Source organism: Eucyclogobius newberryi, unplaced genomic scaffold, assembly GCF_026437365.1.
Source record: "Eucyclogobius newberryi isolate DKJ021-1_F unplaced genomic scaffold, fEucNew1.0.hap1 SCAF_7, whole genome shotgun sequence".
NCBI lineage: Eukaryota > Metazoa > Chordata > Actinopteri > Gobiiformes > Gobiidae > Eucyclogobius > Eucyclogobius newberryi.
Window position 1 is genome coordinate 30,828,106 of NW_027316389.1, and position 25,497 is coordinate 30,853,602.

At 43.4% G+C, this 25,497-nt stretch overlaps 1 protein-coding gene across 1 annotated transcript in view; it reads left to right on the plus strand.

The window, feature by feature from the left end:
* LOC140349003 (fibulin-7) overlaps window positions 1-21,123 on the plus strand; it is a 30,364-nt gene extending 9,241 nt beyond the window's left edge. Inside the window, exons 3-7 of the mRNA XM_072435195.1 lie at window positions 12,189-12,359; window positions 12,864-13,184; window positions 13,268-13,405; window positions 13,617-13,752; window positions 20,618-21,123. Of these exons, the coding sequence (XP_072291296.1) occupies window positions 12,189-12,359; window positions 12,864-13,184; window positions 13,268-13,405; window positions 13,617-13,752; window positions 20,618-20,978 (1,127 nt within the window). The 3' untranslated portion in view covers window positions 20,979-21,123. The remainder of the gene's footprint in view (window positions 1-12,188; window positions 12,360-12,863; window positions 13,185-13,267; window positions 13,406-13,616; window positions 13,753-20,617) is intronic.
* Window positions 21,124-25,497: the final 4,374 nt, after the last annotated feature.

Genomic DNA, 25,497 nt, shown 5'->3' on the forward strand with positions numbered 1-25,497 from the left:
AAACAGGACTAAACCAGGGACTGAAACGGGACTAAACCAGGGACTGAAACAGGACTAAACCAGGGACTGAAACAGGACTAAACCAGGGACTGAAACAGGACTAAACCAGGGACTGAAACGGGACTAAACCAGGGACTGAAACGGGACTAAACCAGGGACTGAAACGGGACTAAACCAGGGACTGAAACAGGACTAAACCAGGGACTGAAACGGGACTAAACCAGGGACTGAAACGGGACTAAACCAGGGACTGAAACAGGACTAAACCAGGGACTGAAAAGGGACTAAACCAGGGACTGAAACAGGACTAAACCAGGGACTGAAACGGGACTAAACCAGGGACTGAAACAGGACTAAACCAGGGACTGAAACAGGACTAAACCAGGGACTGAAACGGGACTAAACCAGGGACTGAAACAGGACTAAACCAGGGACTGAAACAGGACTAAACCAGGGACTGAAACAGGACTAAACCAGGGACTGAAACGGGACTAAACCAGGGACTGAAACGGGACTAAACCAGGGACTGAAACGGGACTAAACCAGGGACTGAAACAGGACTAAACCAAGGACTGAAACGGGACTAAACCAGGGACTGAAACGGGACTAAACCAGGGACTGAAACAGGACTAAACCAGGGACTGAAACGGGACTAAACCAGGGACTGAAACGGGACTAAACCAGGGACTGAAACGGGACTAAACCAGGGACTGAAACAGGACTAAACCAGGGACTGAAACGGGACTAAACCAGGGACTGAAACAGGACTAAACCAGGGACTGAAACAGGACTAAACCAGGGACTGAAACAGGACTAAACCAGGGACTGAAACGGGACTAAACCAGGGACTGAAACGGGACTAAACCAGGGACTTAAAAGGGACTAAACCAGGGACTGAAACAGGACTAAACCAGGGACTGAAACAGGACTAAACCAGGGACTGAAACGGGACTAAACCAGGGACTGAAACAGGACTAAACCAGGGACTGAAACAGGACTAAACCAGGGACTGAAACAGGACTAAACCAGGGACTGAAACGGGACTAAACCAGGGACTGAAACGGGACTAAACCAGGGACTGAAACGGGACTAAACCAGGGACTGAAACAGGACTAAACCAAGGACTGAAACGGGACTAAACCAGGGACTGAAACGGGACTAAACCAGGGACTGAAACAGGACTAAACCAGGGACTGAAACGGGACTAAACCAGGGACTGAAACAGGACTAAACCAGGGACTGAAAAGGGACTAAACCAGGGACTGAAACAGGACTAAACCAGGGACTGAAACGGGACTAAACCAGGGACTGAAACAGGACTAAACCAGGGACTGAAACAGGACTAAACCAGGGACTGAAACGGGACTAAACCAGGGACTGAAACAGGACTAAACCAGGGACTGAAACAGGACTAAACCAGGGACTGAAACAGGACTAAACCAGGGACTGAAACGGGACTAAACCAGGGACTGAAACGGGACTAAACCAGGGACTGAAACGGGACTAAACCAGGGACTGAAACAGGACTAAACCAAGGACTGAAACGGGACTAAACCAGGGACTGAAACGGGACTAAACCAGGGACTGAAACAGGACTAAACCAGGGACTGAAACGGGACTAAACCAGGGACTGAAACGGGACTAAACCAGGGACTGAAACGGGACTAAACCAGGGACTGAAACAGGACTAAACCAGGGACTGAAACGGGACTAAACCAGGGACTGAAACAGGACTAAACCAGGGACTGAAAAGGGACTAACAGGACTAAACCAGGGACTGAAACAGGACTAAACCAGGGACTGAAACAGGACTAAACCAGGGACTGAAACAGGACTAAACCAGGGACTGAAACAGGACTAAACCAGGGACTGAAACAGGACTAAACCAGGGACTGAAACGGGACTAAACCAGGGACTGAAACGGGACTAAACCAGGGACTGAAACGGGACTAAACCAGGGACTGAAACAGGACTAAACCAAGGACTGAAACGGGACTAAACCAGGGACTGAAACGGGACTAAACCAGGGACTGAAACAGGACTAAACCAGGGACTGAAACGGGACTAAACCAGGGACTGAAACGGGACTAAACCAGGGACTGAAACGGGACTAAACCAGGGACTGAAACAGGACTAAACCAGGGACTGAAACAGGACTAAACCAGGGACTGAAACGGGACTAAACCAGGGACTGAAACGGGACTAAACCAGGGACTGAAACAGGACTAAACCAGGGACTGAAACAGGACTAAACCAGGGACTGAAACGGGACTAAACCAGGGACTGAAACAGGACTAAACCAGGGACTGAAACGGGACTAAACCAGGGACTGAAACGGGACTAAACCAGGGACTGAAACGGGACTAAACCAGGGACTGAAACAGGACTAAACCAGGGACTTAAAAGGGACTAAACCAGGGACTGAAACAGGACTAAACCAGGGACTGAAACGGGACTAAACCAGGGACTGAAACAGGACTAAACCAGGGACTGAAACAGGACTAAACCAGGAACTGAAACAGGACTAAACCAGGGACTGAAACGGGACTAAACCAGGGACTGAAACGGGACTAAACCAGGGACTGAAACAGGACTAAACCAGGGACTGAAACGGGACTAAACCAGGGACTGAAACAGGACTAAACCAAGGACTGAAACGGGACTAAACCAGGGACTGAAACGGGACTAAACCAGGTACTGAAACGGGACTAAACCAGGGACTGAAACGGGACTAAACCAGGGACTGAAACGGGACTAAACCAGGGACTGAAACGGGACTAAACCAGGGACTGAAACGGGACTAAACCAGGGACTGAAACGGGACTAAACCAGGGACTGAAACGGGACTAAACCAGGGACTGAAACGGGACTAAATCAGGGACTGAAACGGGACTAAACCTGGGACTGAAACAGGACTAAACCAGGGACTGAAACGGGACTAAACCAGGGACTGAAACGGGACTAAACCAGGGACTGAAACGGGACTAAACCAGGGACTGAAACGGGACTAAACCAGGGACTGAAACGGGACTAAACCAGGGACTGAAACAGGACTAAACCAGGGACTGAAACGGGACTAAACCAGGGACTGAAACAGGACTAAACCAGGGACTGAAACAGGACTAAACCAGGGACTGAAACAGGACTAAACCAGGGACTGAAACGGGACTAAACCAGGGACTGAAACGGGACTAAACCAGGGACTGAAACGGGACTAAACCAGGGACTGAAACGGGACTAAACCAGGGACTGAAACGGGACTAAACCTGGGACTGAAACGGGACTAAACCAGGGACTGAAACGGGACTAAACCAGGGACTGAAACGGGACTAAACCAGGGACTGAAACGGGACTAAACCAGGGACTGAAACGGGACTAAACCTGGGACTGAAACGGGACTAAACCAGGGACTGAAACGGGACTAAACCAGGGACTGAAACAGGACTAAACCAGGGACTGAAACGGGACTAAACCAGGGACTGAAACAGGACTAAACCAGGGACTTAAAAGGGACTAAACCAGGGACTGAAACAGGACTAAACCAGGGACTGAAACGGGACTAAACCAGGGACTGAAACAGGACTAAACCAGGGACTGAAACAGGACTAAACCAGGGACTGAAACAGGACTAAACCAGGGACTTAAAAGGGACTAAACCAGGGACTGAAACAGGACTAAACCAGGGACTGAAACGGGACTAAACCAGGGACTGAAACAGGACTAAACCAGGGACTGAAACAGGACTAAACCAGGGACTGAAACAGGACTAAACCAGGGACTGAAACGGGACTAAACCAGGGACTGAAACGGGACTAAACCAGGGACTGAAACAGGACTAAACCAGGGACTGAAAAGGGACTAAACCAGGGACTGAAACAGGACTAAACCAGGGACTGAAACGGGACTAAACCAGGGACTGAAACAGGACTAAACCAGGGACTGAAACAGGACTAAACCAGGGACTGAAAAGGGACTAAACCAGGGACTGAAACGGGACTAAACCAGGGACTGAAACAGGACTAAACCAGGGACTGAAACAGGACTAAACCAGGGACTGAAACGGGACTAAACCAGGGACTGAAACAGGACTAAACCAGGGACTGAAACGGGACTAAACCAGGGACTGAAACGGGACTAAACCAGGGACTGAAACGGGACTAAACCAGGGACTGAAACAGGACTAAACCAGGGACTGAAACAGGACTAAACCAGGGACTGAAACGGGACTAAACCAGGGACTGAAACAGGACTAAACCAGGGACTGAAACGGGACTAAACCAGGGACTGAAAGAAACGGGACTAAACCAGGGACTGAAACGGGACTAAACCAGGGACTGAAACAGGACTAAACCAGGGACTGAAACGGGACTAAACCAGGGACTGAAACAGGACTAAACCAGGGACTGAAACGGGACTAAACCAGGGACTGAAACAGGACTAAACCAGGGACTTAAAAGGGACTAAACCAGGGACTGAAACAGGACTAAACCAGGGACTGAAACGGGACTAAACCAGGGACTGAAACAGGACTAAACCAGGGACTGAAACAGGACTAAACCAGGGACTGAAACGGGACTAAACCAGGGACTGAAACAGGACTAAACCAGGGACTGAAAAGGGACTAAACCAGGGACTGAAACAGGACTAAACCAGGGACTGAAACGGGACTAAACCAGGGACTGAAACAGGACTAAACCAGGGACTGAAACAGGACTAAACCAGGGACTGAAAAGGGACTAAACCAGGGACTGAAACGGGACTAAACCAGGGACTGAAACAGGACTAAACCAGGGACTGAAACAGGACTAAACCAGGGACTGAAACGGGACTAAACCAGGGACTGAAACAGGACTAAACCAGGGACTGAAACGGGACTAAACCAGGGACTGAAACGGGACTAAACCAGGGACTGAAACGGGACTAAACCAGGGACTGAAACAGGACTAAACCAGGGACTGAAACGGGACTAAACCAGGGACTGAAACGGGACTAAACCAGGGACTGAAACAGGACTAAACCAGGGACTGAAACGGGACTAAACCAGGGACTGAAACGGGACTAAACCAGGGACTGAAACGGGACTAAACCAGGGACTGAAACAGGACTAAACCAGGGACTGAAACGGGACTAAACCAGGGACTGAAACAGGACTAAACCAGGGACTGAAACGGGACTAAACCAGGGACTGAAACAGGACTAAACCAGGGACTTAAAAGGGACTAAACCAGGGACTGAAACAGGACTAAACCAGGGACTGAAACGGGACTAAACCAGGGACTGAAACAGGACTAAACCAGGGACTGAAACAGGACTAAACCAGGGACTGAAACGGGACTAAACCAGGGACTGAAACAGGACTAAACCAGGGACTGAAACGGGACTAAACCAGGGACTGAAACGGGACTAAACCAGGGACTGAAACGGGACTAAACCAGGGACTGAAACGGGACTAAACCAGGGACTTAAAAGGGACTAAACCAGGGACTGAAACGGGACTAAACCAGGGACTGAAACAGGACTAAACCAGAGACTGAAACAGGACTAAACCAGGGACTGAAACAGGACTAAACCAGGGACTGAAACAGGACTAAACCAGGGACTGAAACGGGACTAAACCTGGGACTGAAACGGGACTAAACCAGGGACTGAAACGGGACTAAACCAGGGACTGAAACGGGACTAAACCAGGGACTGAAACGGGACTAAACCAGGGACTGAAACGGGACTAAACCTGGGACTGAAACGGGACTAAACCAGGGACTGAAACGGGACTAAACCTGGGACTGAAACGGGACTAAACCAGGGACTGAAACGGGACTAAACCAGGGACTGAAACGGGACTAAACCAGGGACTGAAACGGGACTAAACCAGGGACTGAAACAGGACTAAACCAGGGACTGAAACGGGACTAAACCAGGGACTGAAACGGGACTAAACCAGGGACTGAAACGGGACTAAACCAGGGACTGAAACGGGACTAAACCAGGGACTGAAACGGGACTAAACCAGGGACTGAAACAGGACTAAACCAGGGACTGAAACGGGACTAAACCAGGGACTGAAACGGGACTAAACCAGGGACTGAAACAGGACTAAACCAGGGACTGAAAAGGGACTAACAGGACTAAACCAGGGACTGAAACAGGACTAAACCAGGGACTGAAACAGGACTAAACCAGGGACTGAAACAGGACTAAACCAGGGACTGAAACAGGACTAAACCAGGGACTGAAACAGGACTAAACCAGGGACTGAAACGGGACTAAACCAGGGACTGAAACGGGACTAAACCAGGGACTGAAACGGGACTAAACCAGGGACTGAAACAGGACTAAACCAAGGACTGAAACGGGACTAAACCAGGGACTGAAACGGGACTAAACCAGGGACTGAAACAGGACTAAACCAGGGACTGAAACGGGACTAAACCAGGGACTGAAACGGGACTAAACCAGGGACTGAAACGGGACTAAACCAGGGACTGAAACAGGACTAAACCAGGGACTGAAACGGGACTAAACCAGGGACTGAAACAGGACTAAACCAGGGACTGAAACAGGACTAAACCAGGGACTGAAACAGGACTAAACCAGGGACTGAAACGGGACTAAACCAGGGACTGAAACGGGACTAAACCAGGGACTGAAACAGGACTAAACCAGGGACTGAAACAGGACTAAACCAGGGACTGAAACGGGACTAAACCAGGGACTGAAACAGGACTAAACCAGGGACTGAAACGGGACTAAACCAGGGACTGAAACGGGACTAAACCAGGGACTGAAACGGGACTAAACCAGGGACTGAAACAGGACTAAACCAGGGACTTAAAAGGGACTAAACCAGGGACTAAAACAGGACTAAACCAGGGACTGAAACGGGACTAAACCAGGGACTGAAACAGGACTAAACCAGGGACTGAAACAGGACTAAACCAGGAACTGAAACAGGACTAAACCAGGGACTGAAACGGGACTAAACCAGGGACTGAAACGGGACTAAACCAGGGACTGAAACAGGACTAAACCAGGGACTGAAACGGGACTAAACCAGGGACTGAAACAGGACTAAACCAAGGACTGAAACGGGACTAAACCAGGGACTGAAACGGGACTAAACCAGGTACTGAAACGGGACTAAACCAGGGACTGAAACGGGACTAAACCAGGGACTGAAACGGGACTAAACCAGGGACTGAAACGGGACTAAACCAGGGACTGAAACGGGACTAAACCAGGGACTGAAACGGGACTAAACCAGGGACTGAAACGGGACTAAACCAGGGACTGAAACGGGACTAAACCAGGGACTGAAACGGGACTAAATCAGGGACTGAAACGGGACTAAACCTGGGACTGAAACAGGACTAAACCAGGGACTGAAACGGGACTAAACCAGGGACTGAAACGGGACTAAACCAGGGACTGAAACGGGACTAAACCAGGGACTGAAACGGGACTAAACCAGGGACTGAAACGGGACTAAACCAGGGACTGAAACAGGACTAAACCAGGGACTGAAACGGGACTAAACCAGGGACTGAAACAGGACTAAACCAGGGACTGAAACAGGACTAAACCAGGGACTGAAACAGGACTAAACCAGGGACTGAAACGGGACTAAACCAGGGACTGAAACGGGACTAAACCAGGGACTGAAACGGGACTAAACCAGGGACTGAAACGGGACTAAACCAGGGACTGAAACGGGACTAAACCTGGGACTGAAACGGGACTAAACCAGGGACTGAAACGGGACTAAACCAGGGACTGAAACGGGACTAAACCAGGGACTGAAACGGGACTAAACCAGGGACTGAAACGGGACTAAACCTGGGACTGAAACGGGACTAAACCAGGGACTGAAACGGGACTAAACCAGGGACTGAAACGGGACTAAACCAGGGACTGAAACGGGACTAAACCAGGGACTGAAACAGGACTAAACCAGGGACTTAAAAGGGACTAAACCAGGGACTGAAACAGGACTAAACCAGGGACTGAAACGGGACTAAACCAGGGACTGAAACAGGACTAAACCAGGGACTGAAACAGGACTAAACCAGGGACTGAAACAGGACTAAACCAGGGACTTAAAAGGGACTAAACCAGGGACTGAAACAGGACTAAACCAGGGACTGAAACGGGACTAAACCAGGGACTGAAACAGGACTAAACCAGGGACTGAAACAGGACTAAACCAGGGACTGAAACAGGACTAAACCAGGGACTGAAACGGGACTAAACCAGGGACTGAAACGGGACTAAACCAGGGACTGAAACAGGACTAAACCAGGGACTGAAAAGGGACTAAACCAGGGACTGAAACAGGACTAAACCAGGGACTGAAACGGGACTAAACCAGGGACTGAAACAGGACTAAACCAGGGACTGAAACAGGACTAAACCAGGGACTGAAAAGGGACTAAACCAGGGACTGAAACGGGACTAAACCAGGGACTGAAACAGGACTAAACCAGGGACTGAAACAGGACTAAACCAGGGACTGAAACGGGACTAAACCAGGGACTGAAACAGGACTAAACCAGGGACTGAAACGGGACTAAACCAGGGACTGAAACGGGACTAAACCAGGGACTGAAACGGGACTAAACCAGGGACTGAAACAGGACTAAACCAGGGACTGAAACAGGACTAAACCAGGGACTGAAACGGGACTAAACCAGGGACTGAAACAGGACTAAACCAGGGACTGAAACGGGACTAAACCAGGGACTGAAACGGGACTAAACCAGGGACTGAAACGGGACTAAACCAGGGACTGAAACAGGACTAAACCAGGGACTGAAACGGGACTAAACCAGGGACTGAAACAGGACTAAACCAGGGACTGAAACGGGACTAAACCAGGGACTGAAACAGGACTAAACCAGGGACTTAAAAGGGACTAAACCAGGGACTGAAACAGGACTAAACCAGGGACTGAAACGGGACTAAACCAGGGACTGAAACAGGACTAAACCAGGGACTGAAACAGGACTAAACCAGGGACTGAAACGGGACTAAACCAGGGACTGAAACAGGACTAAACCAGGGACTGAAAAGGGACTAAACCAGGGACTGAAACAGGACTAAACCAGGGACTGAAACGGGACTAAACCAGGGACTGAAACAGGACTAAACCAGGGACTGAAACAGGACTAAACCAGGGACTGAAAAGGGACTAAACCAGGGACTGAAACGGGACTAAACCAGGGACTGAAACAGGACTAAACCAGGGACTGAAACAGGACTAAACCAGGGACTGAAACGGGACTAAACCAGGGACTGAAACAGGACTAAACCAGGGACTGAAACGGGACTAAACCAGGGACTGAAACGGGACTAAACCAGGGACTGAAACGGGACTAAACCAGGGACTGAAACAGGACTAAACCAGGGACTGAAACAGGACTAAACCAGGGACTGAAACGGGACTAAACCAGGGACTGAAACAGGACTAAACCAGGGACTGAAACGGGACTAAACCAGGGACTGAAACGGGACTAAACCAGGGACTGAAACGGGACTAAACCAGGGACTGAAACAGGACTAAACCAGGGACTGAAACGGGACTAAACCAGGGACTGAAACAGGACTAAACCAGGGACTGAAACGGGACTAAACCAGGGACTGAAACAGGACTAAACCAGGGACTTAAAAGGGACTAAACCAGGGACTGAAACAGGACTAAACCAGGGACTGAAACGGGACTAAACCAGGGACTGAAACAGGACTAAACCAGGGACTGAAACAGGACTAAACCAGGGACTGAAACGGGACTAAACCAGGGACTGAAACAGGACTAAACCAGGGACTGAAACGGGACTAAACCAGGGACTGAAACGGGACTAAACCAGGGACTGAAACGGGACTAAACCAGGGACTGAAACGGGACTAAACCAGGGACTTAAAAGGGACTAAACCAGGGACTGAAACGGGACTAAACCAGGGACTGAAACAGGACTAAACCAGAGACTGAAACAGGACTAAACCAGGGACTGAAACAGGACTAAACCAGGGACTGAAACAGGACTAAACCAGGGACTGAAACGGGACTAAACCTGGGACTGAAACGGGACTAAACCAGGGACTGAAACGGGACTAAACCAGGGACTGAAACGGGACTAAACCAGGGACTGAAACGGGACTAAACCTGGGACTGAAACGGGACTAAACCAGGGACTGAAACGGGACTAAACCTGGGACTGAAACGGGACTAAACCAGGGACTGAAACGGGACTAAACCAGGGACTGAAACGGGACTAAACCAGGGACTGAAACGGGACTAAACCAGGGACTGAAACAGGACTAAACCAGGGACTGAAACGGGACTAAACCAGGGACTGAAACGGGACTAAACCAGGGACTGCAACGGGACTAAACCAGGGACTGAAACGGGACTAAACCAGGGACTGAAACAGGACTAAACCAGGGACTGAAACGGGACTAAACCAGGGACTGAAACAGGACTAAACCAGGGACTGAAACGGGACTAAACCAGGGACTGAAACGGGACTAAACCAGGGACTGAAACGGGACTAAACCAGGGACTGAAACGGGACTAAACCAGGGACTGAAACAGGACTAAACCAAGGACTGAAACAGGACTAAACCAGGGACTGAAACAGGACTAAACCAGGGACTGAAACGGGACTAAACCAGGGACTGAAACAGGACTAAACCAGGGACTGAAAAGGGACTAAACCAGGGACTGAAACAGGACTAAACCAGGGACTGAAACGGGACTAAACCAGGGACTGAAACAGGACTAAACCAGGGACTGAAACAGGACTAAACCAGGGACTGAAAAGGGACTAAACCAGGGACTGAAACGGGACTAAACCAGGGACTGAAACAGGACTAAACCAGGGACTGAAACAGGACTAAACCAGGGACTGAAACGGGACTAAACCAGGGACTGAAACAGGACTAAACCAGGGACTGAAACGGGACTAAACCAGGGACTGAAACGGGACTAAACCAGGGACTGAAACGGGACTAAACCAGGGACTGAAACAGGACTAAACCAGGGACTGAAACAGGACTAAACCAGGGACTGAAACGGGACTAAACCAGGGACTGAAACAGGACTAAACCAGGGACTGAAACGGGACTAAACCAGGGACTGAAACGGGACTAAACCAGGGACTGAAACGGGACTAAACCAGGGACTGAAACAGGACTAAACCAGGGACTGAAACGGGACTAAACCAGGGACTGAAACAGGACTAAACCAGGGACTGAAACGGGACTAAACCAGGGACTGAAACAGGACTAAACCAGGGACTTAAAAGGGACTAAACCAGGGACTGAAACAGGACTAAACCAGGGACTGAAACGGGACTAAACCAGGGACTGAAACAGGACTAAACCAGGGACTGAAACAGGACTAAACCAGGGACTGAAACGGGACTAAACCAGGGACTGAAACAGGACTAAACCAGGGACTGAAAAGGGACTAAACCAGGGACTGAAACAGGACTAAACCAGGGACTGAAACGGGACTAAACCAGGGACTGAAACAGGACTAAACCAGGGACTGAAACAGGACTAAACCAGGGACTGAAAAGGGACTAAACCAGGGACTGAAACGGGACTAAACCAGGGACTGAAACAGGACTAAACCAGGGACTGAAACAGGACTAAACCAGGGACTGAAACGGGACTAAACCAGGGACTGAAACAGGACTAAACCAGGGACTGAAACGGGACTAAACCAGGGACTGAAACGGGACTAAACCAGGGACTGAAACGGGACTAAACCAGGGACTGAAACAGGACTAAACCAGGGACTGAAACAGGACTAAACCAGGGACTGAAACGGGACTAAACCAGGGACTGAAACAGGACTAAACCAGGGACTGAAACGGGACTAAACCAGGGACTGAAACGGGACTAAACCAGGGACTGAAACGGGACTAAACCAGGGACTGAAACAGGACTAAACCAGGGACTGAAACGGGACTAAACCAGGGACTTAAAAGGGACTAAACCAGGGACTGAAACAGGACTAAACCAGGGACTGAAACGGGACTAAAGCGAGACCAAACCCAGGACTAAACCAGGGACTGAAACAGGACTAAAGCGAGACTAAAGCCAGGACTAATCCGGTGACACATCATCTGGAGTTATAACCCTTTAGTTAAAAGCCCGTTCCCCTCCTCTCTCTGTGTTGTGTCCCGCAGTGACCTGTCCCAAGCCCGACCCCCCGGCTCACGGGCGCAGGCTGGGCCGGGTGTTTGCGGTGGGCCATGAGGTGCACTTCATCTGTAAACCTGGATATGAGCTGATCGGACCTCGCACTCGGATCTGCCAGGAGTCGCTGAAGTGGAGCGGACAACAGCCCCTGTGCCAACGTGAGCTCACAGTTTAACCTCAGATACTGTGTGGAGCTGTGTGGCAGGAGCACAGAACGGCACAACTTCAGATGATGAGACAGGAACAAATTCTAATAAAGCCCAAATGATTTATATGATCAAACATGCACTCAAAGTCCCGCCCACTTAGTCCCTTCTATCGCTCTGATCTCACTGTTTGTTATTTCACGTGTTCCTCATCAAGCAACGTCTTTTTAACGTAATATTGTTCATAAAAGTACACAATGTTATAGTCATTTTCAACACTAAATAAAAATACTTTCTTTATGTTGGTTTTACAATCGTTCTGATAAGGCTCAAGAGCAGTCTAAAACTGTTCAGGAAAGGTCACTTTTTGTATCATTCCTTTGTTCATTTGAGTATCTACCAATTTTATTATATGATTTTTGTTACTTTTGAAAACCCTATTTGTAGCAGTATAATTATTTTTACTGGATTTTAGATTATGTAACAGAAAATGACTCTTCTCTTTCTTCTCCTCAGGCTTTAACTCCAGCTCTCACTCTCTCCCGTTCTTCTCGGCTGGAGCTTCTGACTCTTCTCTGCCCATGTCGGCCGCTCTCTCTGCCTCTGCAAAACCCTCATCCTCATCTTCCTCCTCTGTGGGTTCTCCTTCACTTATCCTGTCCTCTTCCTCCTCCTCCTCTTCCTCCTCCTCCTCCTCCTCCTCCTCCACCTCATCCTCTACCTCACCGGCGCCCTCCTCTGTTCGCCCGTCTCACTGCACTCACTTCCTGGGCTCTACAAGATGCACCTGCGATGTAGGGTTCACCATTTCGGGCCGGGACAACAACATTTGTACAGGTACCATCAGATGTTCCCGGGTGTTTGCATGTTCTACCTGTGTCTGGGTGGGTCGCTTGAATCTTTTGGTTGTCGCGTTGCAGACATAGACGAGTGCCTGTTGTTCCCGCTGGGGCAGCCGGGGCGTCTCTGTGTCCACCAGTGCGTCAACACTCCCGGGAGCTTCCACTGCTACTGTCCCCGCGGATACGGCCTCTCCACGGACGCACGCAGCTGCACAGGTCAGAACACAGTCGCCCTCTGCTGGCAACAGTGGGAATCAAACCCATTTCGAAAAACACAAATTAGCAGGAGGGTTAATGACGCTAAAAGGAAAGTGGTTTGTTGGGAAGGCAAGGCTCTGGGACAAGATTACAGATCCTGGTAGATTCTGAGACCACTAGACCTGGATTAGTGACCTCTCTCTCTCTCTCTCTCTCTTTCACTCTGCAGACATAGACGAGTGTGAAACCCGGATTCACAACTGCACCGGGGAGAAGATCTGTGTCAACACCTACGGCGGGTTCCAGTGCGTGAAGGTGGAGTGTCCCAACATGAAGAACGCCACCTACATCAAGACCTCATCTATGTAAGAGCAGACACATGTTTAACATCAAGACCTCATCTATGTAAGAACAGACACATGTTTAACATCAAGACCTCATCTATGTAAGAGCAGACACATGTTTAACATCAAGACCTCATCTATGTAAGAGCAGACACATGTTTAACATCAAGACCTCATCTATGTAAGAGCAGACACATGTTTAACATCAAGACCTCATCTATGTAAGAACAGACACATGTTTAACATGAAGACCTCATCTATGTAAGAACAGACACATGTTTAACATCAAGACCTCATCTATGTAAGAACAGACACATGTTTAACATCAAGACCTCATCTATGTAAGAACAGACACATGTTTAACATGAAGACCTCATCTATGTAAGAACAGACACATGTTTAACATGAAGACCTCATCTATGTAAGAACAGACACATGTTTAACATCAAGACCTCATCTATGTAAGAGCAGACACATGTTTAACATCAAGACCTCATCTATGTAAGAACAGACACATGTTTAACATCAAGACCTCATCTATGTAAGAACAGACACATGTTTAACATCAAGACCTCATCTATGTAAGAGCAGACACATGTTTAACATCAAGACCTCATCTATGTAAGAACAGACACATGTTTAACATCAAGACCTCATCTATGTAAGAACAGACACATGTTTAACATGAAGACCTCATCTATGTAAGAACAGACACATGTTTAACATCAAGACCTCATCTATGTAAGAACAGACACATGTTTAACATCAAGACCTCATCTATGTAAGAACAGACACATGTTTAACATCAAGACCTCATCTATGTAAGAACAGACACATGTTTAACATGAAGACCTCATCTATGTAAGAGCAGACACATGTTTAACATGAAGACCTCATCTATGTAAGAACAGACACATGTTTAACATCAAGACCTCATCTATGTAAGAGCAGACACATGTTTAACATGAAGACCTCATCTATGTAAGAGCAGACACATGTTTAACATCAAGACCTCATCTATGTAAGAGCAGACACATGTTTAACATCAAGACCTCATCTATGTAAGAGCAGACACATGTTTAACATGAAGACCTCATCTATGTAAGAGCAGACACATGTTTAACATCAAGACCTCATCTATGTAAGAACAGACACATGTTTAACATGAAGACCTCATCTATGTAAGAACAGACACATGTTTAACATCAAGACCTCATCTATGTAAGAACAGACACATGTTTAACATCAAGACCTCATCTATGTAAGAGCAGACACATGTTTAACATGAAGACCTCATCTATGTAAGAGCAGACACATGTTTAACATCAAGACCTCATCTATGTAAGAACAGACACATGTTTAACATGAAGACCTCATCTATGTAAGAACAGACACATGTTTAACATCAAGACCTCATCTATGTAAGAGCAGACACATGTTTAACATCAAGACCTCATCTATGTAAGAGCAGACACATGTTTAACATCAAGACCTCATCTATGTAAGAACAGACACATGTTTAACATCAAGACCTCATCTATGTAAGAACAGACACATGTTTAACATGAAGACCTCATCTATGTAAGAACAGACACATGTTTAACATCAAGACCTCATCTATGTAAGAACAGACACATGTTTAACATCAAGACCTCATCTATGTAAGAACAGACACATGTTTAACATCAAGACCTCATCTATGTAAGAGCAGACACATGTTTAACATGAAGACCTCATCTATGTAAGAACAGACACATGTTTAACATCAAGACCTCATCTATGTAAGAGCAGACACATGTTTAACATCAAGACCTCATCTATGTAAGAGCAGACACATGTTTAACATGAAGACCTCATCTATGTAAGAACAGACACATGTTTAACATCAAGACCTCATCTATGTAAGAACAGACACATGTTTAACATCAAGACCTCATCTATGTAAGAACAGACACATGTTTAACATCAAGACCTCATCTATGTAAGAACAGACACATGTTTAACATCAAGACCTCATCTATGTAAGAACAGACACATGTTTAACATGAAGACCTCATCTATGTAAGAACAGACACATGTTTAACATCAAGACCTCATCTATGTAAGAACAGACACATGTTTAACATCAAGACCTCATCTATGTAAGAACAGACACATGTTTAACATCAAGACCTCATCTATGTAAGAACAGACACATGTTTAACATGAAGACCTCATCTATGTAAGAACAGACACATGTTTAACATCAAGACCTCATCTATGTAAGAGCAGACACATGTTTAACATCAAGACCTCATCTATGTAAGAGCAGACACATGTTTAACATGAAGACCTCATCTATGTAAGAACAGACACATGTTTAACATCAAGACCTCATCTATGTAAGAACAGACACATGTTTAACATCAAGACCTCATCTATGTAAGAACAGACACATGTTTAACATCAAGACCTCATCTATGTAAGAACAGACACATGTTTAACATCAAGACCTCATCTATGTAAGAACAGACACATGTTTAACATGAAGACCTCATCTATGTAAGAACAGACACATGTTTAACATCAAGACCTCATCTATGTAAGAACAGACACATGTTTAACATCAAGACCTCATCTATGTAAGAACAGACACATGTTTAACATCAAGACCTCATCTATGTAAGAACAGACACATGTTTAACATGAAGACCTCATCTATGTAAGAACAGACACATGTTTAACATGAAGACCTCATCTATGTAAGAACAGACACATGTTTAACATCAAGACCTCATCTATGTAAGAACAGACACATGTTTAACATCAAGACCTCATCTATGTAAGAACAGACACATGTTTAACATCAAGACCTCATCTATGTAAGAACAGACACATGTTTAACATCAAGACCTCATCTATGTAAGAACAGACACATGTTTAACATCAAGACCTCATCTATGTAAGAGCAGACACATGTTTAACATGAAGACCTCATCTATGTAAGAACAGACACATGTTTAACATCAAGACCTCATCTATGTAAGAACAGACACATGTTTAACATCAAGACCTCATCTATGTAAGAACAGACACATGTTTAACATGAAGACCTCATCTATGTAAGAGCAGACACATGTTTAACATCAAGACCTCATCTATGTAAGAGCAGACACATGTTTAACATCAAGACCTCATCTATGTAAGAGCAGACACATGTTTAACATGAAGACCTCATCTATGTAAGAACAGACACATGTTTAACATCAAGACCTCATCTATGTAAGAACAGACACATGTTTAACATCAAGACCTCATCTATGTAAGAACAGACACATGTTTAACATGAAGACCTCATCTATGTAAGAACAGACACATGTTTAACATCAAGACCTCATCTATGTAAGAACAGACACATGTTTAACATCAAGACCTCATCTATGTAAGAACAGACACATGTTTAACATCAAGACCTCATCTATGTAAGAACAGACACATGTTTAACATCAAGACCTCATCTATGTAAGAACAGACACATGTTTAACATCAAGACCTCATCTATGTAAGAGCAGACACATGTTTAACATGAAGACCTCATCTATGTAAGAACAGACACATGTTTAACATCAAGACCTCATCTATGTAAGAGCAGACACATGTTTAACATCAAGACCTCATCTATGTAAGAACAGACACATGTTTAACATCAAGACCTCATCTATGTAAGAACAGACACATGTTTAACATCAAGACCTCATCTATGTAAGAGCAGACACATGTTTAACATGAAGACCTCATCTATGTAAGAGCAGACACATGTTTAACATGAAGACCTCATCTATGTAAGAACAGACACATGTTTAACATGAAGACCTCATCTATGTAAGAACAGACACATGTTTAACATGAAGACCTCATCTATGTAAGAACAGACACATGTTTAACATCAAGACCTCATCTATGTAAGAGCAGACACATGTTTAACATCAAGACCTCATCTATGTAAGAGCAGACACATGTTTAACATGAAGACCTCATCTATGTAAGAGCAGACACATGTTTAACATCAAGACCTCATCTATGTAAGAACAGACACATGTTTAACATCAAGACCTCATCTATGTAAGAACAGACACATGTTTAACATCAAGACCTCATCTATGTAAGAACAGACACATGTTTTTGGCTCTGTAAGAAACCCCCAGATCTAAACCCGGACTTAATGAGGCCTAGATTAGGGCTGAACTGACAGTGAAGCCATTTAACTAATCAGTTAATCTATAATACTATTCATCATATGTTATGAATGTAAAATTACCAGGGCTGACACAAGTTAATTGATTGATAATTGAACTGATTATTGAAATAATCATCAACACAGTTAATAATCAATTAATCGTTTTCTGTCGTGTCTACACAGATTCCAAAAGTGAAGATCAGTGTTTGTTTTTTTTTACACAGATAGAGCAGGAATTATCATCAAATGACACATTGTGTGTAAAATATGTGTTTTTAATGACAGTAATTAAAATAATGATAAGGATTATTGACAGCTTCTTCAGGGTGAAAATTTGTAGAAATCTCATATTCACTAGTTTATTGATTAATGGAAAGATCAGTTTGAAGATTTTCCTAAATAATTGCTCGTTCCGGCTCTAGAAATAACGAATAAACATCTAATACAGCTAAACTAAACTAAAACATGACACGGTTACAACATATAAACTCATCTTCTTGCTGAAGTTATCAGCAAGTGCAGCTAGATGTCAATTAAACAGCTTTGTAAGTAAAAATGAGCTGCCATTTCATGAGGCACAATGAAACTGCAGACGAGGAAAGAGGCAGGATCGTGAGCGCTGGCAAAACACGACAATACATCAACCCTGATCGTCCCGTCTCTGAAGGACGCGGTGCCAAATGTGCAAGTTACAGAGGCTCAGAGGAGGAGACCCAAAAACAATAGGGTGCACCTCCTCCACGCTCTGCACCCATCATTACGCTGCGCCCCAAGCCCTAAACGGGACAGTGTGGGACAATGAAGCTCGGCTCTAAACGACAATAATAAGCTCCAACCAAAAACGTTGTTTGATTTATTCACTGTGGAATTAGGATGTTGCAGTAAAACAATGAAAGTGGTATATTTTTAGCCTTAGAAAACAGTCTGGCAAAACAAAAGTGTGAAATATTATCTTTCATAGAGTCATGTAGTTAAGACTGAGAAGAATCACAATGCAAAGCTTTTATTAGATCAAACCTTTCCATTTTCTCTTGCATGATCCAAAAAGTAATCCACATTAGTTTGTGGGTATTTATATTTTAGAGTTATAGTGCTGAACTTGGCAGAAGAAGTATAGTGTAGCTAAAATTGTAAGAATATTATTACTTTCAAATAATGTTACTCAAATAGAATTGTCCAAGAGGTTTTGTAAAAGTAACTCTTTCTTATTTACAGATTGAAGTTAATTGGTCTTTTTAAAGGAATTAAACAAATATGAGAAAAAAAATGAATTTTATCTGAAGGAGCGGTGCAAGAAACACAAATGTTCAAACCAGTTAACGATGTCAACTTGAATCCCTTGAAGACTTTGCGTGCGTTCACATTAAAACAGGATTAAAACATGTCTATATAAGAATTAAAGTGGGCTTAAACCATAAGCCAAGTGGCTACAATATTCTCAAAAGTTCTGACTTAAATCCCACTTAACTCAATATACTACATTGTAATTTAATAAAACAAAATATAGTTTTTGTTGTTTTTTAAACAATGAAGTGCAGAAAATCAAAGTTAAGACACTATATTATTTATCTTTAAGGAGGAGTTTCATACTGAACTTTATACACACTTAAATTCATCCTTTGGTGACCTCATTCTCTCATTTTGTTCTTTATTGTCCACTTAGTTGTGTGTTTAATTGAACATGTACATTCTTTAAATCCAGATTTCTTTTGGATGCTGGTAAATGATGAGTTAGCTTTAGGGAAAAGTGCTTGTTAATTTGACTGTATTCTCTCCACCTCAGGGACTTAGTATGAACCATTTGAACACCACTGATGTAAATAACTTCAGACTCCTGCTGTGACGTTCTTCACGTTATTCAAGAAGACATATTATACAAAATACACTTTCACAAGCTTAATAAACGGCACAACTAATAAAGGCACAACTAGCTGAACAATATAGAATTATTATAGACAACATAAGTTAGTCTTCATCCATGTTCACAGGTCTAGAAAACAGACACCAGGTGGGAAAAGACAAATTGGCACTGAAAAAAGAAAAGGAAGGACTTAAATACTATGAGAGGGGTGGAGACAATTGAACACAGGTGAAATCATCAAAGAAGGTCAGGTGATCAAATCATTGACCTATTATATTATCGGATCAAATAGGCGGGAAACCAGACAACGAAGAGACGTGAAAAATAAGGTGAGTGTCAAAATAAAACAGAAAACCCAGCAACTAAACAGGTTGATTTACAGAGCTGGATGTGACACTAAGAATCAGTGCTAAGAAAATTCCTGATTTCACCTACACCCTATCCCCGCCCATGTCCTTGTGCTTAGTTGTGATCGTTTGAAGAATTAAGACTCTGCATGACACATGTAGAGTCTTTAAATGTCATGTAGCCAGATTTACATGCCAAAAACATGCTTGTTCAGGTGAAACGTAACTATGAAGAGGCGGGGCTTATCAGTTATGCCGTTTTGAACAGGAAGTCAATGGCCCTGTTTCTGTTACTATACAAAATAGATCAATTTAGATCAATAACGAACAAAATGTAAAATGCATATGTTGTGGTTCAATACAAAGTACCTTGAACAAAAGCACAATATGTCTCCTTTAACCACAAGTGTCATTGATGACATGTGTGATATGTCTCTAAAGCCATGGCCTCTTGTCCCGCAGGCGCTGTGAGAGGAACCCCTGCATGTTCGGGGACAAGGCGTGTGCTTTGGCTCCCTCCTCCATCTCCTTCCACTTCCTGTCGGTGGTGTCTAACCTGTCGGCCCCTCGCGTGCTCTTCCGGGTGTCGGCGGCCCGGGTGCTGGGCGACACGCTGCGCTTCGGCTTGGGCGGAGGGAGGGGGCGGGGTCACTTCAGCGTGCAGCGATCGGGACGGCAGACGGGCACTCTGCTCCTGGTCCAGCCCATCAGAGGTCCTGCCACGCTGGAGGCCGAGGTGGAGATGAGCGAGCTGGAGAGGAGCGCGCTGCTGGGACGCTACCTCACCAAAGTCACCCTGTTTGTGTCGCCTTACGACTTTTAGAGGCAGGACAGAGAAGAGGAGAGAGCACAGGGTTTATAATGGTCGAGGTATTTTCATGTTTTGTGTGAATTAAGGAAGGCCTTTGCAATGAATCACATTTTAATTGTGATTACAAATATGCTCTGGACTCAAGTAATCAATTCAAAATCTATTGAAAACCTGGAGCAAAGTCTCTTGTCTAATCTTTTAAAGGTCCCATATTATGCTATTTTTCCCGTTTCGTAGTCTACCCTAAGGGTATATTTGATAATAATAAGTGTTATGCAACACCCATAACATAATAGTTACAGGTACAGAGTGCTTCCTGGAGGATAGGCTGAAACAGCGTGCTGCGTAACTCACTGGTAGCCCCCGCTCGTCTGCTCATCCGAGGGGAAGGATAGAGACTGTTCTCTTGCTAAAGAGATGATATGGGACCTTTAAATCACAACAAACAAACAACAACAACATAATAATAAAAATAAAAGTACATTACAGGGATGCAGCATTTTAGCCTCATTATAAGAGATTTAGGATTGTTCACGATTACAGTCACAGTGTTGTTAATATGATACAAAAAGCCAACGCTTCAAAATTAATGTTTACATTTTTTATAAGCACAACTTATTGATCAATGAAATAATCCTGATTTTAAGGGATTGAACCCACCAGTGTGTTTGTGTGAGCTCTCCCACTTTTTTTTTTTTTTTTTAGCATCCCGATAACGATATTCAGACAATATTATGTCAATCCAACGGAAATATGTTAAAACATGTCTTTAAACATTTTAGTTGAGGTTTAATTTTCAGACAAATGTGAAATGTCTGTAAAATGAATCACAAAAGTTCAGAAATATCACCTGATATCCTTATTTGAAAGTTTATATATTTATATATAAACTATTTATATATATAACATTTAATCAGCTTTTTTTGTAGCATTTTCAAACAGTATACTCAATATTCAAATTCAACGTATTTTTAAAACAGCTTTCACAACAGTATCTACATTTTGATATACATAATTCAGCTGAAAAATATATATTGTGAGCTTTTTGGATTTGACAGTGATGCTCGTATTTGGTTACTGTTCTTCGTGGTTGTAGAGAAACAGCGTTGGTCTGTGAGAGGAGAACGGTGATGTCGTCTAGCACTAAGACGGCACTGACCTTTGACCCCTGACCGCTGAGGCTGTACTAAAGACCAGTCAGACACTTGTGTAAAAAAACATTAGTTCTCATTGAAGAGTTTATAATACATGACAAATATTAAATGTAAAATAATGGCTTAATACATTTCATAATGAGCTGAGTCGAACCACTGTTTGTGCCTGTATTTGTTATGGTATCAATATAACCAAGAGTATATAATAGATTATTAAAATGTTCTTGTTTTTACAGTAATTATTATATATGGGTTAGGGTTAGGGTCTTTTATTTTTGTCTTTAAAGGTGTACTATGTAACTTTCTGGTTGAGGATCTGACCTGTGTATGGCATTAAACTTAATATCTAATATTTTCATTTTACTGCTCAAAAATACCTTGAAAAACATGCATTCTTCAGAGAACAGGCTCGCCTCTCCACAGATCTGACCTGCTTGTCTCCATGGAGATGAACAAATTTAATACTCTACTGTGGACATTCCTTTCCAAACAAAGAAAGGTTATGCATTGCAGCTTTAAGACTTGCTTTACAACTATATTGTCAACTACAACGCAATAACTCATCTTGGTTACACTTAAAAATAAGAATCCTTTGTAAACTGTTTATCAGGCAGTAATAAGCACTAGTTATTTGTTTACAAGTACAAGCACTTGGCTCATGATACCGTGCTATAAACAAATAACTAGAGCTTATTAATGCATTATAAATAGTTTACTAAAGAACCATATTTCAAAGCGTTTCTTTTTCATTTGATGACAAATCTTGTTTATCATTGGTGAGCGTATTCTTTATTTATTGTTGCTAATTTGATGTGTTTTATAAAATATATTAGGTTATAGTTAAGTTTTGCATTACCCATGTATCTATGTGCGCACCATGTTTCCCAATACATACTTTTACCGCTCTTCAACTTGCAGTTTTGTAATACGTTTTGATATTTAATGCAATTTCTTATTTTTGGCTTATTATTTTATGTCTGGATTTAAATAAACATATCAAACGTGTCCATTTGTAGCTCTCCTCTATTTTCTGTTAAAGTCCACACAGACGGCGTGTGAATGCCGGCGAAAGGAAGGCATTGCCGAGGTCGTGTTTTGGGACTCAAGAATCTCGCACGGGTCCGTGATCCGGTCTACGGTCGGACTAAACAGGGTCCGCGCAGACAGGCCGAGGATCCGGACCAGACTGTTCCCACACCAAAGACCACCCACCGACGCACCAGGTTCAGATGTGCTCAAGGAAGAGGACATTTACTTCAAGATAATTCAGATGAGAACACTACAGGCACAAAACTGACACATAAAACAACACATATAAAATATAGATGTGGGACATAGATCAAAAATATACAATAAATGATAATATTGCAATTGCTGTTTTGTAGACGAACTCAATATTCTATTCTTGCACATTGTCTGTAATTAAAAAAATGACTTCAGAAAGAGATGAAACGGGATATAAAACAATATTTGTGCCTTTTTCTTGTTCATTCTAAGGTCCACTGACATTTTGTGCAAGAGTTGAATGTCAAATGAAACATTTCAGCACTTTTCTGACGCTTTGTTAAAATCTCGTTTGAATATTGTTGTTATTGACCATGCAAAACAATACAGACATAATCATTTTGGTCAATATAGCAGAGTCCTGATCCGATATGAACACAGACTTTGGGCAGAATATTGTTTAATAACTGCTTATGTCATCCCACCTCTAAAAATGGTGAACAAATATGATTATTATTGGCGTACGATTTGTGTGTGACTCATCCGTATGTACTTTGTGAGAATATCACAGAGGCATGAGAAAGAGGAGACCCGAGGCTGCTACATCAGGTTAAATATGGCACTGCAGCTTGGGTCTATTTATATGACCAACAATACTGAGGATTTTGGACTGAAGTGTCCTGCCCTGAAGCAGTGAGGTGTTTTACTGGTCCTTTGTCACTTTAGATGAAGATACAGCACACACCCAACTTGTCCTTTCTCCTGATGGTAAGAAAGTTCATTATAGTAATGAACAGAGAAACCTCCCCTTCAGCCCCAATAGATTTGATAGTCTTATGTTTTAGCAAAGGAAAGTCTCTGTGTTTTTACTTTGAGGCTGAGTTCAGGGGAAATTCAAAGAGGAGTAGATTACAAAGATGAGTTTTTTGTTTTTCACTAAGAAAGTACATGTAGAGTACAGTATGTATGTAGTGGTGGAATGTAACAAAGTACAGAAGAAAAGTACTGTACTGTGAATTTTGCATTGGATACTTTTTACCTTACGTTTAAGGTGTTTGTACTTTCTACTCCACCACATTTTTAGTAGTTTTTAGTATGTTTTAGCATATTTATAGAGTTATATCAAAATATATCAATAATCAATGTTTTAAATTTTTTTTAAACATTCAATTATGGATTCTGTTGCCTGTTTATAAAGACTGTTGTCGGTACTTTGACTTAAGTAACAAAGATGATGATTTTTTCCACCACTGAGTGTGTGGGGCAAACTAAGGCTATTCTTCGACTGACACTTAATTCATAGTTAAGTGGTTCACAAACTTTGGAGACAAAAAACAGCCACTTATAGATCTATAAGCGGCGGTTCAAACCAGAATTAGTTCTCATTTGGTTTGCAAACAGTGAGCAACTTTTCTCAATCTCTCCTCAACATTTCAGCGAAGAACGTTTCAGCCCCAGACGCTTTAAAAATTCAGTTCTAGTGGAGTGGTGAGTAGGTATTTTAAGTACGTTTTCAGTTCATCCTTTTCTTTTTTCAGTTTCCAAATGTTCAAACAGTTAAGAAAAAATAAGATAGGATAATCCTTTATTGTCCACACATGGGGAAATTTCGTTGTTACAACGTAGTAGATACAGGGGAAAGGACAGATTATAGGAAGTTTGAAAAAACACACTCTTAATAGAACTCTTATGAACAAAACAAAAAACTCTTATCAACAAAACTCCTCTCATATCTTAATAGGGAATGGAGGAAAAAAATTTGATAATAAATAAAAAGATTAAAATAAAATAAAATAATGATAAAATAGTGAATAATAATAAAATAAAGTAAAGTAAAAATAGCTAGCATAAGGCAAGGCAAGACAAGTTTATTTGTAGAGCACATTTCATACACAAGGCAATTCAAAGTGCTTCACAGCAGGAAAAATGCATTCAAATCACAAAGAAATTACAGAAACAGAAATACAATAAAATTAACTAAATTAAAAATTATCAATCCAACTGATTTTCTAAACTAATAAAATCACAAACAAAAGAGAAGAGTGCAAAGAAAAAAATCCTTTCAGTCGTTTCAGCGTTTTAGCGCAGCTAAACAACTGTTTTTAGCTTAGATTTGAACATTGTCAGAGTAGAACCTGTCTCACATCTTCAGG